Source organism: Oenanthe melanoleuca, chromosome 12 (assembly GCF_029582105.1).
Source record: "Oenanthe melanoleuca isolate GR-GAL-2019-014 chromosome 12, OMel1.0, whole genome shotgun sequence".
Taxonomy (NCBI): Eukaryota; Metazoa; Chordata; class Aves; order Passeriformes; family Muscicapidae; genus Oenanthe; species Oenanthe melanoleuca.
Window position 1 is genome coordinate 12,189,904 of NC_079346.1, and position 15,937 is coordinate 12,205,840.

General features: G+C 36.2%; 1 protein-coding gene across 2 annotated transcripts in view; it reads left to right on the forward strand.

Annotated features, from left to right (window-relative positions):
- Positions 1-15,937, forward strand: part of ERC2 (ELKS/RAB6-interacting/CAST family member 2) — a 390,835-nt gene that overhangs the window by 151,269 nt on the left and 223,629 nt on the right. For both annotated transcript variants that reach the window (XM_056501857.1, XM_056501859.1), the window contains one exon: positions 11,097-11,232. In XM_056501857.1, the coding sequence (XP_056357832.1) occupies positions 11,097-11,232 (136 nt within the window). The remainder of the gene's footprint in view (positions 1-11,096; positions 11,233-15,937) is intronic.

Here is a 15,937-nt window from a genome sequence, read left to right on the forward strand (position 1 = left end):
AAGTTAACTGGCATTTGTCTTTGCACACTGTTTCTGAGTAAACTTTTCAAGTATTACATGTCTTGTGGTGCATGCTGGAAGTAAAAATTGAACTGCTTGACATTTTTCTCTTGGTAGGCCTTGATGTTAATTTTCTTTCTCATGCTTATGGGTGGCAGTAAATTGTAAGTTGGCAAAATCTTAAAACATCTTTTTGTAGTTTTCTCTTGGGAGAGTTTTTGCCTCAGCCTCAAAACTAAGTACAATTCCCATTTCACAGTTCAGACACGTCAGAGAAGTCTCTGACAGGATGTCTTCAAACTGCACAGCTAAAGATGGCTCATTGCAAAAAGATTGACAAGACTTTTTTTCCCCCAATGTACTTTAGTGCATGTCACAATCACAAGTTACTTTCCAGCTGGAATGTTTTGTTTCTGAAATTTGAGGCTTATGGATTGCAGTAAAGAATTGGATGAATTCTAAATTTACTGTCTATCTACTTCAAGCACATTATATGCTTGAAGGGATAGTTATTAGACCCAGACTGTGAAAATACTTCAACAATTTATTTTCAGAATCTTTCTTTCTTCCAGAAGTAATTAAATGCATTTATTATAGAGTTGACCATGATGAAATTATTGTCTGAATGTGACCACTTTGCATTTCTATCAGAGCATACTCAACATTGATTGAAAACCTCTCTAGCTAAGAGAGCCTAAAGAAAGGTATTATGCTATGTGCTTGTCATTATGGTTGATTTCACTGGAATTCGATGATTGGTATGCAGAAACATTTGTTCAGCAGTTGGAGGTGCAATTTCTGTTATGTTTTATTGACCTAAAAAACTGACTGACCTTGTTGAAGCAAACTGTCCTCATAACCTTGCCAACTTCCATCCGTAGAGTCCCAGATGAGTTGTAGAGTATGATTAGAATTTATTGTGGGAATTCAGTGAAGTGTTAAGTTTTCTCAGCTTGAATCTTCATTAAGGTCAAAATTTAATTTAAGACACAGATTTATTAATTTCCATAATTTCTGCTGATCAGTATGTTCTTAGCTGTCATTTTAGTCATCCATACTCCTATGAGGTTATGGTTAGAAAAATGCTGCATCTGTTTTATAAAATGGTAGGATGACAAACAAGAAAATCAAATACATTGGCATAATGCCCTCATGTGCACCTGCCTGTACAAGATAAAAATATTCTGAGTGCAACCATCAGTACAGTGACATCCCCACACTTTTAGGTTACAGCAGGTTGTATACTCCCCAAACTTTTTAACCTGCAGATAAGGAGGAGATGGATATTTTTCCATGTGAATTGTACTGACCAGTGCTAGAAAGTTTCCCACCAGCTCTGATGTTGGCCTTCCTAATTGTTTCCATGGGAGGCCAGAGCTCAGTGAGATGTGCAAGGGAAGGTTCAGTGGAGTTTTAAATTTAACCTACAAGCCATCCACAGTTTTGTCAAATGTCAGGTTGATGGTTCCAAGGGCAGAGTGATATGTTGTTCAAAGATAACTCCCCTGGAGAAATTGAGATAGTGTACTACTGAAAACTGAGAGAATCTGTGATATACATTACTCCTCTGAGAGACTGGTTATTCTGAGTGAGAAGCATAGTTGTCACATTGGATAACAGGCAGATTGCTGACATGTCATTCTCTTTTAGTCTGTTTGCTACACATTCAGAATCAATGTTTTAGCATTTAAACATTTGAAAGAGATGACATTTTGAGATGAGTTTATTTAGATCAATCTGATTTTTTGTGTGGTTTTAAACTTTTTTAAATTTCGTTTTATAAGAAATAGTAAAGTAGAAAGTTATTTATTTGGTATTCTACTTTAAGGGAAAAAAAGGAAAATATTATATTCTAAAATAAGCAGAAACCATAATGATGAACAATGAAAAGATACAAACTGGGACAAGATGGGACAAAATGATGCACTGTTGTTCAGTTTCATCCCACTCATCCCTGAACTTGTCAGCATTGTTCTGCACTTTCCATTTCAGTTTGCTGAAAGCCATGCAAAGGTTAAAATAGAAAGAAATTATTTAAATGAGGAAGGATATTTTGTAATTTCTCAGGTTTTTTTTTTCTTTTGCTTTTTGATTCGCTTTTTTTGAGATTTGATTTGGAGGGTAAATACTCCATAAAGTAAATGGTTATGCAGAATGAAGTGGATATAAGAAGGAAAGAGCTCTACCACTCTGAAGGAAAAATAACAACTTTGGATTTGGTTGGATGTGACACCACAACTCTGTGTTGAGGAAGAGAGAAGAGCAGGAGCTGTTACTCTTCCCTTTCATGATTACTGGTTCAAGACATCAATATTTCTTATGCTTCTCCAGACCTGCTGCCTGCACTAGTTTTCCTCAGGCAGGATGCAGAGGGCAGATTTCTTTACCTCTTGACCCTGTGCCTAAAGCAGCCCCAGAGCACGCCCTGGGAGCTGGGCTCAGTGTGTCAGGATTCCCTGTGCACAGTGGAGGGGTGTGGGAGTGAAGAATCATTGTGAGATAGCACAGCTTGCCCTCAAAAAGCTGTGACTGAAAAGAGACAGGGGCACTAAATTTAGGAATTGGGCTGTTGGTGGAATCACTCCTTCCACTCATTGTTTGCTTTCACAGTGCAGGAGCAAAGTGCCTGGGCAATGTGACGGTGCTCTGATCTGAATTTATAATAAGGGGAAGTTTGTATGTCTAAATGAGAATCATACAAAGTGTACCTGATTTATTTGGAGGTCTGAAGAAGTTACTGCAGAAGTATGGAAAGCTTGATTTATGTATTGGAAGATAATGGCTGGATTGATCCTGAGAACTCCTAGGGTGAGCCAGGAGTTGCAGTCAAAAGATTTGATCCAGAAGGAAATTGCAATGAAACGTGGAGTGCTGCAGAGGAGGTGTGATGCTGATTGCTGTCAGGCTGGGCTGGACATGCTGTGGAGGATGCAGAAAAAGACTGGAAATACTCAGGAGGTGGTGGAGCTTTTTTTTCCTGTTCTTTTGTTTGTGTGGAGATGCTTTGTTAATTAGGTATTTTAAAGAAAAAAAGCTTTTCTGGGCTATGGTTGGAAGGACCTGATGGACCAGTCAGCAGCAGAGCTGCAACTTCTTGTCTGCAAATTTCAGTTGCAGTTCAGTTGCAGTCAGACCAGTAACTGGATACAGTTATTGCTAATGGTCTCAATTAATGAAATAGCTGAGCAAGCAATTGCAATATTAAATCAGATCAAATATCCTTCTCATGTAGTGTGCTGTCATCAGCAGGGCAGCAGGGCTTTTTTTTTTTTTTTTTTTTTTTTTTTTTTTAAAGAAGAACATCAGAAGAAAACGCGCGACAATCCCGGGTGTACGAGAGAGATGTGTGACAGATGAGTCTTCTGGTACGAGTTTCACACATGTTGATGTGAAGTGTCATCCAGCAGGAATGTGCTGAGGAAGGCAGCAGTGCAATGCTGGCTCTGAGTTTCTGTGGTTGCAGTGCAGATCTGCGCTGAGACAAAGTGACATGAACCACAGTTTGGAACAGGATTTTAGTGCGTCTCTTTCATTCATGCTTTATCCTCACGTGGATATTTCTAGCATCTCTCCAGGGCTTTGGAGGGAACTGTGTCAGACTAAACACTTCTTAAATAAAGATTCTGGAAAACTTCCCAGAGTGTGTGTTAGGTAAACCCTTCCTCCCACATTTTTGCATTTGAGGTGAGAAATGTTTCAGTGACTTCTGTGACACTCACTTTATTTCTACCAGGCAGGGTTCTCGATTGTCCCAGGACAATAATATTGTTTTGGGGTGCATTTGGAGGCAAAATAATTGTCTCAATGAAAAATTGTCATAATATGACTGTTAAGAAACATGAAGCCTTCAGGCAATTGGAAAAATGATAAGATTTAAAAAGGGGGGGAGTGTAAGGGGGTGGGAAGAAGGGTTTTTTTGAGACTTACAGGTCTCTGTGGGCTACAAGCCTGCTCCTTTGGGTGAAACTGAAACAGCTATGTAACCTATCAGTAATAGGAGCTGAATGTAATGTAAACATTGAATATACTTAAATTCATTTATCTTTGCTGCTAATTCTGGGCATGATGGCCTTTTCCCATTCAACTGGAGAATTAGGAATATAGGAATTAATTTTTTTTCAAAAAGATATTTTAAAAATAATATTACTTGGTTTGGATTATTTTTTTGTCCCGTGTTTGTGTTGGTCATTTTGTTTCCACTTCTTTCTATCAAAGAGATCTGGAGAGAACACAGAGAGGTACCTCCCAGTTCTGATGAGCAGATGAACTGTGATGTGGAGTTTGTCATAGTCTCAGCATCAGGTGAATGGCAGAAAGAAGAGCAGGTGTTCTTCTTCAGTCAGAGATAACATTAATTTCTTGTGGTAGTGTTTTCTGAGGCATGTGGAAAATGATGGCCTTTATAATCTAAAGTCAGTTTGGCCAAGGTTAGCTAGAGTTAATGTTTATGGATTCTCTTGTTCAAATGGCACCAAAATTTTATCAGTTTTCATAAGCTTCTTTCCAATGGAGCAGCTTAATGTCCCATTAGCCTTCCTGGCAACAGGGGAGATCCAGCCACAGGCTGGCAACATCTTCCTGCCTCTCCAGGGGACATTGAATCAAGCTTACTTTCTCATCCAAATGGTAATAGACATGCCAAAGCAGCTGAGCTACTTCAATTTATGTCACTGTAGATAGATTTTTTTTTTTTTTAAGTTCAAGATCAAATAGCACAATTATAAAAATGAAATTTTTTTGGGTTATATATTATGTTATCACACAGGTTAGGAGTTTAAGCAATTGTAAAGGGAGTTGAAGTTCTTGTTCCTGCTCCTTTTCAGTGGGAAGGAGAGAGGAAAATGTAATTATTTTAAAGAGAGAAGGAAAAGAGGGGGAATAAGGTCTGCTGGATTTTCTGCTTTGGAATTATGAGGGCAAGAAGGGCAATGCTGAGACAGGATATACAGGATTGTTTTTCTGTAGGATGGCAATAGGTTAGTCAGATATGGAAAGAAAGGAATTCCTTGAGATTTGGGATGAAGTATTCCTCCAAAGTGATGTGGCCTTTATGACAATAAGCATGTAAAAATTTCTTGATTTTGTTTGTTTTCTTTTGAGTATGTGTAACAAGGAATACTTATTTATTTATTATTTATTTCCCCCTTAAGAAGTTTTTATTCAAACCCCCATGCCTATGTAGTGTTCTGTATTAATCTGTGAGCTTTTTAAAGGGTCTTTGTCTGTAGGAGTATTTCTGCTTTTAGTTTTTAAATTTGATAAATCAATTAGCTTCTTAATGGTTGGGATAGTTGCTTTTGATTATTCATTTAAGGTATTTTATTTGCTATCAGCGTGATAATTGTGACAGTTAACAGAAGAAAAATAAGAAAAGCTAAGAATAAGGAGAGCAGATTTTAGAAGATGTTTTGGACACTAATAATTCTTTAGGTTATATGATCTTGATTGGAAAAAAAAAACCCAATGTGAAAGTTTTAAATGCAAATGGCAGCACAGAAAGTCACCATATTATATTTTATATGTAATTTATATTTTATTACCACATTATAAAACACAGTGACAATAGTCTAGCTTATTCAATCAATTTAGTCATCAAGCATGAGGTTTTTCTTTTAGAAATAATTGCTTTTGTTCGAGATTTGTTTTCTTGTTATATTATAAATCCAGCCTGTCACAGGTAGAGGATTTTCTTATCATGTTTATATCTATTTTCTACAGAAAAATCCATCTCTGGGCTGTAAGTGAATAAACATTGTCCTTGTTTGTGTCAGGAATGTGTCAGTACCCCTCTTAACATCTCTTGTGGTGATTTTAGTCTCTTAGAGTCCAACCCAGCTTTGTTTTTCAGGTTTAGAGATAGGTAGTAGCAAATGCATTTGTATTCCATGAAATTGTCAGAAACAATACTTAACATGCTTATATCTTAATAAAATTCTGGCTTTTGCATTTCAATGAAATTAGACCTGAATTTTGAAGCATTACCCTTATGCTGGTTTAGTCATGACTCAGTGAAGTGCCTGCATAGACTCTGATTCATGGGATAGTGAGAACTGAACTGTTAGGTAATATTTCTACTGGGTCTTACTGAAGTAATGTAATTTGGAATGGACATTCACATGGTTGGGATTTACAGGATCAGGTCTTCTGCATGACTAGCTCCTGAGACCCAGAGTAAAGTGTTAAGATTTATTTCATTGATCACATACATGGATTCTTTGTAGAAATGTGGATTATTTATAAAGGTGAAAGATATAATAATTTCCAGGAGTGATGGTGGTAATATTCTACCCAGTACTTGCCTAGAACATTGGGATGCTTGTTTATTTAAAAAAAAGTGTACTATATTAAATTTTAAAACATACTTTTGCGAATTTCTTGTTTTATATAGTTACTTGTTTAAATACATTGTATTTCATGAAATAGATCAGGTTGGTTTGGTTTGGGGTTGATTTTTTTTTTTCTTATTTCCCTAAAAACATTCTTTTCACTTTGGTTTTTTTTTTATATTTTATTTGCTGAGGAGCACAACTTCCTAGCACACTGGAGAATTTTTTGATTGACTTGCAGACAGCTGGTCCCATTGCAATGCTGTTTAAAGTGATTAAAATTATTGCAGAGACATATTCCTTTAGAAAATGTTACAGATTTTGCTCTTGGGAGTATTTTGCATGTCTGCATTTTTTGGATGCTTTGAGGGAAAAAAAAAAAACCTTTATGAAATAGAGTAAAGGCTATGCTAACATGTAACACTTATTTTTGGCTGACATTACCAGCTTTGTGGCCAAGGTACCCAGGTGGCTAATTAAAACAGGGAATTTAATGAAATAGTGTGATTTTCTATAGCTATCAGAGATGAAAGCATTGGAGGTTAGACAGCACACACTACTGGAAAATAAAATCTGAATGCTACTCATGTATATGCAGAAACTTAGTGTTTAATATTTGTCTTAAAAAGTTGAACTGAAGGAATTAAATGTTCTATAGTCAGACCTGTGAGATCAGTTTGTGTGCTACTGCAGAACAAGAAAAGCCCCAAACATGGTTAAAGTGAGTTCATTACAGTTACACTCATACAGCAGGAACTAAGGGCTGCTACTGCTTTGCTGTTTATCTTTCTGCTGCTCCAGCATCTGGATCTCCATGGCACTGATGTCTGCTTGCTACAAAGACTTTGCAGTTAAAAGAGTAAATAGAATAAAATAGAAATTAGATTAAATAGAATTAAATAGAAAATTTCATTTGAGGTAAGGGCATCTTGCTGTTTGCTCAGGAGGATTGATGGGCTCTGAGTCCTTTGGCCTGGGTGTCATAAGAGATAAAGCTAAATTTTTTTTGAGAATGTTTTGTCTTTTCCTGTCTTGCTTGGATCTGTGATACACTAAGTGTATCTAAATATTTCAGTTGTAGATGGTGGTTCTTCAGTGGCAGAGAAGTCAGAGCTGCTGCAGTCTGTTGGCTCCAGCACTGGCATTCTGAGAACACTTTTCTCAAAAAATTGTTGGATGCTGAGGAAAACAGGTGTGAGCATTGCTGTCATTTAGATACCTGATATAAAGTCTAGTGCCCAGCTGAGGTGCAATTAATTACTGTGGAGCATTCTGTGTATTGGGAAAGAGTATAAACAATTAGCCCAGGTCAGAAAGATTCAGGAAGAGGCTGATTTTTATGGAGTGGCTTATCTAAGGTGAATGAATATTCAATTAAGAGCAATGGCTTAATCTAGGTATAACAAATTAATAAACTGCATTTAATGAGTAGTAAGGTAGCTTCTAGAGGATGATCTTTTTCTCTTCTGTAGGAGTGAGAGAATGACTAATGTAAAAATATAAGATTTTATTTAGAATATTTTCTTTTTCCTATTGTTCATCTCTTCTTTATTAATATTATTGGTATCTAGTGTTTATGTGGCATAGTGTGTTTGCTGGATACTGATTCTCTGATATTGAATTATCAAGAGTTAAGAGATGCCTAGGATATCATCCTTTAATTTGTAATTCTGGAAAAGAAAAAAACTAATTTCCTTTTTTAAAATTTTAAATTTATTTTTATTTTACACTATTCAGGGTATGTTTATATTCAAGACAGTTTAGTTTCACCCTGAATTCTTTTGTGTTCCTAAGCTGCTAGATATTCTGTAACAGTTGCTGACTGGCTTTAACCATAGGAACACAAACAAATGTAAATTTGTTATCTGAAAAACTGTCATCAATCCTACTTTTCAATGGTTGGCCAAGATTAAGTATCTGTGCAGAGAGTTAGTCATCTACACTGCTTTTTTAGTCTGCTTTGTTTCTTAAATGTTTATGAGCTCATGAAATAATTTCTTTGAGCCAAATGTAGTGTTGGCACTACTTCAGTGTACTGTGGACTTGAGTGCTTCAGAACTGGTTTGTAGCCTGGCTTTGCAGCTCTGTGAAGTTTGTAAAATCACAAATGCACCAGAGTGGTGGGTTTTAACTAGCTTAGGATGACTGTAATGTCTGGCTCAGAGGTTAAAGAATTAACCTAAAAGAGAATAGATAAAAAGAACAAAATAATAAAATTAACCCTAAAAGAGAATAGATGCCTGACTTCAAAATGAACTGTAATAATGTGGAATGAGAGAGCTGTGGATTTCATCTTCCTGCTCTGGGACAATCACACTATCAGAAAATGCTACATTAGCAGAAAATTATTAACTTGTGATGGCAAGAGGAATTCTACTGACCAGAGCCCTAAAATATATACTGCAGATTTTAAATACATATGTCATAAGCAGTAGTCTTTTATTTATTTTATTGTCTAATGACTTTTGTGGTCTTAGAGCTTTAAATTCAAGCAGTGTAGCAGAACAAATGAAATTAATTCCACATGATAAAGAGTAATGTAGACCCAACTGTGCATATCAGCATTGTTACTAGAAAGCTATGTGGATATTTTATCATATATCCTCTATGGTCATGGCATATGATATTTTATGCTGATTGGGTACTGTTCCCAAATATTTTTCTATTTCTCATGCATTTTTTTTTACTTATCCTAATCTATTTTATTCAAAAGCATTTTAGAAACAGAAGAACCACATGAAAACATACCAGAGCAAGCAACTCAAAAATTACTGGACCAAGGATTATATTTGATACTTGCTATTAAAAAAAAAAAAAAAAAAGCTGGTGGGAAATATGTTTTTGTACTTATTTACTGCATTGGACTCCCCCAGCACTTTTAATGCAGGCCAAACAGAAAACTCCTCAGCTAGGCTTTTTTACTGTAGCATTTTCTTTTCATTTCCATAGGTATGTAGCCAGTTGTGGAGTAAGAGAATCAACGACAGAGTTTTCTTTTATTTCCTTCTCTTCAAGATTTTGCATATCACAGGCACCAGATGTTTTTCCTTTGCAGCTTTACCATGTTCTACTTCTCAGTGTGGTTTTAGGGGTGAAATGGGAACTTGGTGAGGGAGGGGTGATGAAAGAAGCAGCTAGCCTTGGCATAAAATTGAACTTCTTACAGAGATTAAATGCAAATGAATTTATTATTTACTCAACATGAGATTGGAAACCAATTTATGTTTTAACAGCACAAAGCCATGTTGCACCACCAAAATTTCTGCCAAATACATTTATATATGAAGTTGTGGAAGTAGTTTTTTTCCAGTATTCATTTTTGGTTTTATGCTGAGTAAATTCTATGCTTACAATTATGAGACAGACTCATGACTGGGAACTGATTTTCACTGGAGTTGCAAGCAAATAACCCATATTTGCACTAATTGTCCATACTTTTTTTTCCTGGGCAAGTTTATACTTTGTTTTTAGTTATAATTGATGGGATTTTCTCTAATGTGCTATACTTACAAGCTTTTCATGATGTGTTTTTTAAGAATTTTTAATACTATGGCACATTTATTAATTGCAAATTAATTGTTAATTTTTCAGCATAAATAAATAGTGGAAAAAACCTGGTAGGACAAAGAAACCAGTGATAGAAGTAAATACTGAATGGCCCAGTTTCTTTAGCATAATAAAATCTGTGCAAGAAATGTATTCTATAACTTTTTTTACTGCTTCTGATGTGGAAGCAAAGGAGGGATTTTCAGTGATCCTTTTGGGCATTGAATAATATTCTCTTCATTTGCCACAATAGGATTAGTGAGTAGATCTCATTAGGAATTTGCACGTGACTTATTTTTTATAGATAAAAGGGAGCAAATTCCTCCAAGTCAAAGAAAGTCTGGAAAATAATATCTAGGAATTCAAGCAGGTAGGAAGTATTACTGCAAGGATATGTTTTCATTACCTGACAGACAAAATTAGTTTATCTTCTTTCTTAAAAAGGTGTATGCTAAGTCTCAGAAATGCTTTTGGTAACTTAATGAATAACCTCCACAATAAAAGATAATTAAAACTGAAGCAATTAAATATTTTTTATTAATACAATCTTAACTAAAGAAAACATATAAGGGTGGCAAAGATTGTTTCATTTCCTTAGGAATGGCTCATACATTTGTTTGTTGATTATCTTTTGTAGAAAGAGGTCCCATTATTAAAAATGATGGAAATGTTTTTGTCATGTACAAAGCTATTTGTAAAGGCATCCTTTATTCTTCATGGCATATTTATGACCTGACCTTCTACCCCATCACACTTTAATCCTCCTAAACACTGTATTTGTAGTCCAGGTTTTAAAGAAAATAATTTCACAACATACATTAGTCATCACCTTCACACTCTGCCTCCTTTGAAATGAATGCTACTTGAAGCACCTATTCAAATTGTCCCTGAATGCAGAGTGTGTAGGGACTGTTGGATAATCTCCTTCTTTCAACAATTTTTCTGCATAGAGCTCAGAATATGTATGTGTTTTTGTGAGTGAATCATAGAAAGGGGGAAACCTTGTAAGCCTAAATAAATTACTTTACCACTCTATAACTGAAAGCTGTTTTGATGTGCCATCCTGAAAACTAGATGAAGTTTTATTGTTACAACTGATGCTTGGAAAACTTATGTCTGTTGGAGAATTGATGTGTCCTGTATTGTAGTCACAAAATTAATCTCTATTGCAAAAGAAGTGATTGCAGTCATTAACACTAATGGGTGTGTGTGTGCAATTCTTAGACATATGAAGGACCAAAACAAGAAGGTTGCCAATCTGAAGCACAATCAGCAACTGGAGAAAAAGAAGAATGCACAGCTGTTGGAAGAAGTTCGTAGGCGAGAGGACAATATGACTGACAACTCTCAGCATTTACAAGTGAGTTTATTTTTCCATTTTTTAAAGCTTTCTAAGAAAATACACTTCTGTTCCAGTGTGTGTCTTCCAGATTGTGTAATGAATCTGTTCCCACAAAGAGCTGATGGTTCTTTCTCTACCAGAGGATGCACTACTCACCTGAGTTGTATCCATGAAGTATTTACTATTTAGGGTGAGGGAAAAAAACCAATAGAATTTGAAGACCTCTGCACAGTTACTACATCTCTTCTGTATTTCAGATAGACTTTGAGCCTTTTTCCAGGAGAATTTCTACAGTTTGTAAGTTACTGAGTTGGGTGGTTGAGAAATGAATGTTCTTAAACTGGTCTGTTTAAGTGATGCATTACATACCAGGGAACTTGTATTTAAGGCCACAAATTTGATGCTTGACTTAAAAAGTATTCTCTGAGATCTGACTGTGAAAAACCACGAAGAGTAGTGCTGATTTCTGTTGACAACATCAATGTCTCCATGCCCAGTGTTTATAGGCAATTTACAGTGCAAAATATCAATTTTGCCTTGATCTGGTTAATATAATATGTTTCTGGAAAATTTCCAGTGGATGGAATTTGACCCTCTCATGCTTCATATGGTTGTATTTCTCATGTGTTCCTATATGCAAAATGGAAAAATTAACACCACATCTCTCTTTAGGCTTGTGTTGGTGAAGCTTTATGTCAAAATCAAGTTCAGGAAATGATACATTATTTATGCATCTGTGCAGTATTACGTTTACTTTACAGCCTTGGTCATTACATACTGATTGCATCACCATGCATTCCACTGCACAGGATAGAGCAATAAAAGCTTGTGAAGGATTTGGTCTGGCAATATGATATATCAAAATTAATATTCAGTGTTGAGCAGCTACTTGTAATTATAGTGGTTCAGTAAAGGGAATAGATTAAGCTTATTTTTCGGTATTATTTTGGAAATCTATTATAAAGAGAATGGATTAAGCTTATTTTTCAGTATTATTTTGGAAATCTATTGCAGTGTGGTGATGACTAGAGAATAGAAGCTATTCTCAGGATCCTTGATGTAACTGCTATATTGGAGGTTTCTACTCACGAGATGAGATTGGGTCTAGCAAAAGGAGCTGCTGTGGCTGAATGGCTTGAATTTAGAAAGGGAATACCTGTCTAGTGTATAGTTCTTGTGTTCCATTCACTTAGTGTAAAACATCTATACACTAAGAACAGTTTATGAAAACCAGTTAACCAAGAACAGTTATTTCTTGTTATTATGCCTTAAAATGCCAATATTTTAAAATCATGTACTTCAACATATTACTTTCAATAATATATATATTGGGCAATATATTACATTCCCAGTAGCTGCAAGAACATCAGGAGGAAGGGAGCCTTGCTTGTCTGTGCTGCTGGAGTGCTGGTAGGGATAATCCTGCCTTCTCTGCCATACAGGCAATCAGCTGCTGTTAACAGTTTGCTGCTGCAAATGGTTTTCCACATTTCCTTTGCTTATTTCTTCTCAAGCATTTCTTAATACTGAAGAGTGCCTGGAAACTTGAGGTTTCCCTGGGGTTGCAAGATTTTGTGAGCTTTTGTTGTTCTACAAAAACACCATAGTGAATCTTGCAAATAAAGTAAATGCTGTGACATTGAATAGTCATGTCACAGTGCAGGTGACATGACTGATGTACATTTATTCAGCTGATAGGCAAGTTTTTTATTTAAAGTTTTTCACTGGTACAGTTGATTTGTTTTGTATGTGTAAGGTAATTACAAATGCTATGTGACAGCATCAAGTCTTGTTATATGAATCTGGTAAGTAGGTGATTGACTTGTTGAAAAGCTGAACAAATTCTAAAGCTTCAGTCAATTAGGCTTGGTATAGAAAGGAAATTTTTTCGAAATTTTTTAAGAAAACCTTTCCTCCTTCATGGAGTTGTGTAAAAAGTAATGGCAGTTATCTAAGGATTTAAATGAGGCAGCGTTTTTGGAGAGACAACTGATGTGACATACATGATATACTTTGAAAAAAAATTCTAGGAGTACTCTGCATCTGCTAATTAAAAACAATATTAGGTGGTGTTTCAATAAATGTTTAATTAACATCTTAGTAAACCATAGGAACCTGACCACCTTTTCTTATTGTTCATAATAACTTCTACTGCTTTTAGTGGAAACACCCTGCATTTTATATGCATTTTTAACACACAGTGCTTATGTCTACAGTGTACTTGTTACATTTGTGAATGATGTATTGAGCTGTTAGGGGAAAAGTGTATCCTAAAATTCTCTGGCCTGATGTAATGACTGTATTTGTTGGCTAGCTGTGATAAGCTGGCTGTTGGCTGGCTGTGATAAGCTCAGCTGAGAATTGAAGAGCAGTCAGACTGCTCAAATTGCATTTACTCCAGCCAAGTCTCGGTCCCTTTTGCAGAAGTAGTGGAAAAGATGAAATAAGAAAGTGAGCATGGCTGTCCATTGTCACAGCAAATCAAGTGCTGCCCTCTCTGCACACTCATGCAGGGGCTGAAGCTGGACCCATTCAGCTGCTCCTCTGCTTTCTGCTGGCTGTGAACAGACTCAGAAGGCTGTAGTTCCTTGGAAGCTTCAGTATGTGATAGTTCCTGTTGTAGCAGCATGTCTATTGGTGACACTTTTCACAATCTTTTCAGATAAAAGCCTGGTGCATGTGCCAGTGTCAGTGCTTGCAGGCAAGTTTGAGTCTCTGGTGGCCCCATCTCACAGCACTCCAGGGCCACTGCTGTGATGGAGAGTGCCCTGGGGTGCCTGGGGAGGGAATTCACTCTGGTCTCCCTCAGCTATCACCTGTAATTGTGAGTGATGCTTCAGGTGTGGTTTTGAGGCTTCTTTGGATCACTGTAAAATTGGAAACATCAGGGAGCCAGATTAATTCTTGGGAATGAAGAATAGTTGTGAGGTTTTGTGTTTTTTCCTAACACAAATCAAGGGCAGACCTGTGCAAATCTTGCCAGACATGATGGTCATATATTACACAAAGCATCACAGCAGGAGAGCTGGACCTTGAACACTTTATCATGAAGTTTTTTGAGAGTGGTGTATCTAACATGCCTTCATTTTTTCTCTTTTTGGTCTGTGTTAAAAATGATAAGCCTTTCTAAGAAACACTGAGCTAAGAAATATACAGATATCATGTCATAGATTTGTGCATAATTCTTCAAGTCTCTTTACGGGATCTTGAAACATTAGAGATGTGAAAGTTTTTTATTCCCTGAGGTTAATTTTTCTTGATTCTTGTGTGGAACATGTTTCTTCCACTAACACTGGTACCTCAGTAGAATTGGGAAAGGAAACATTTGCATAACATTAAGAACTTGAATGCATTTGGTTTTGATTCTGATTTTCAAATCTGCTGTAATAATAACAAAGTCTTTTTTTTTCTCTGTAGTAAGCAATAAGAGGGTGCACTAATAATATTCCCATTTGTTTCATGACATAGACTCAGAATAGAATATACACTTTTGTCTGATTATGCTTTTCATAGAAATAATGCATCACTAAGTGATCTAAGTCTAGAAACTCTTCCTTGTGGAAATTTTATGCAAACTGTCCAATACATATGTGTCCCAAAAAAAAGTGCAGGGATGAATCTGAAAAAAAGTTGATAGGTTTAATACCCTATTCTGCCCTGATCTGCAGCTTCTGGGTGTTTCCCCCCTTTCTTCCAGTTCATCTGCTGACAAAGTTTTTGACTGTCCTTATGTTTTAAATGTTTGGGTAATTTGTCACAATTCTCTTTGAGGTAGCTTGGGTTTTCTTTGGCTGAAAATCCACATGCGGAAAAGAGATATTTCACTAACAAAATTGTTTTTGAGTGAGACAATGTGTAGTTCTATTGATTTCAAATATCATATACAGGCAGCTTGATCAATGGCTGCAGTACTGTGGAACAGATTGTATACACATGTACATTTTCCAGGTGTAAATACCTCACTTTTTAAGCAGAGTTCAGCTTGTCAGTCATACTTTTTAATGGGATGTATTGAGGCAAGGCAAGAGTTCCAGTTTTCCAATAGCTCTGTACTGGCTGGAAATTTAGTCTAAGGTAATGATTAAAACATGACCAGGAGGAAGTCCTGTCGAAAGAGAAAGAAAAAGCTGGCTAGTTAATATTACTGCTTTGTGATTCTTGCCATGTGAATATCTGTGATATCTTAATCACTGAAAACAGCTCCCAAGAGGTTTCACAGCTAGTCAGTAAGAATCCTTAACCCTGGATTTGTTTCTTTATTTGTCACTGTGTGCTTTACCATATAATTTTCATCTCCATAATAGCTCTAAAAATACAAAATCTACCCAAGGCATTGCACAGTGCTGTATGTTATTTTTGTGTCTTATAAAACAGTATGGCCTAAACAGGGGCTATATCTGACATTACTGTGAATTTGCTATGACTTCTCTTAATGCAGTTATTTCCTACTGCATTGTCTCAAAAGCTTTGATACCATAATATAAATAAAAAGAGGAAGCTGGGGAGTGAGATGAAGTCTTGCAAACAGAAATGAGCAGAGCAGTGTAATCAGTTCAGAGACAGAGGAAGCAGTCCTGACTGCTATGCAGACAGGCATTAGTGAATGGAGCTGACACAAGGCAGGAGAGAATTCATTGCATAAACACACAGCTTTGTATTAGTAGTGCTGAAATTCATATGCAGTGACAAAACACAACCTCTCACAAGATTGAAATCATGAGCT